At 41.1% G+C, this 681-nt stretch overlaps 1 protein-coding gene across 1 annotated transcript; it reads left to right on the forward strand.

The window, feature by feature from the left end:
- Positions 1-315: 315 nt before the first annotated feature.
- On the forward strand, positions 316-576 carry SARC_17328 (hypothetical protein; the record flags this gene model as incomplete). Its single annotated transcript, XM_014288577.1, has 1 exon — positions 316-576. A coding segment is annotated over one exon (261 nt), but the record flags the coding sequence as incomplete, so codon positions are not given.
- Between the last annotated feature and the right edge of the window lie 105 nt (positions 577-681).

The following is a 681-nucleotide window of genomic DNA, read 5'->3' on the forward strand; positions in this document are numbered from 1 at the left end:
GTCCGCACTAATAATATTTAAAAAAAAGGGCCGTTCACCGGCGGCGGGGGCGGGGCTGACCGCTGACCGCAGACGGTCGAGAAACGAGTGGACTTTTCACGTTCTCTATGATAGAGACGAGGTCACGTCTCACGAGGATAATTTTTTAATAAAAATTACTAAACTGTAAAAAAATTAGATTTTAATTTTGAAAATACATATTTTTTATAGAGTATATGTATATGTATTGCGGGACAATAAGCTCAGAATTCACATTGAGCATACAACAAGAGTACAATTTGCAATAGTCATTGCGTTAGTACAGATAAACAGACTATGTTACGACTGCTCAGAAGCACCCGGGGTGCGACGAGCCATAATGTGGTATCTAAAGTACGCATGTTGGCAACGCCACTAATACAGAAGGCGCATGTGACAACGGACAAGAAGAATATTATTAAATCCATATTGCCTGATGTCGAGATGCCAACTGTGAGTCTGCCGGAGTTTATCTTGAAGGTTAGCCAAGGGCCTAAGCACGAGTACGGCGACCAGATTGCCTTCAAGATGAGAGGAAAAGAACTGTCATACAACGATGTATGTGGCGTTCTTCTACTCCGCAAGTAACATTCTCCTCAATCATTATTTGCAATATTGATTTTGTTTATTATCAGTATCGCGTGCAATTCCCCATATTCATTC

Source organism: Sphaeroforma arctica (assembly GCF_001186125.1).
Source record: "Sphaeroforma arctica JP610 unplaced genomic scaffold supercont1.10385, whole genome shotgun sequence".
In the NCBI taxonomy this organism is placed as follows: Eukaryota; class Ichthyosporea; order Ichthyophonida; genus Sphaeroforma; species Sphaeroforma arctica.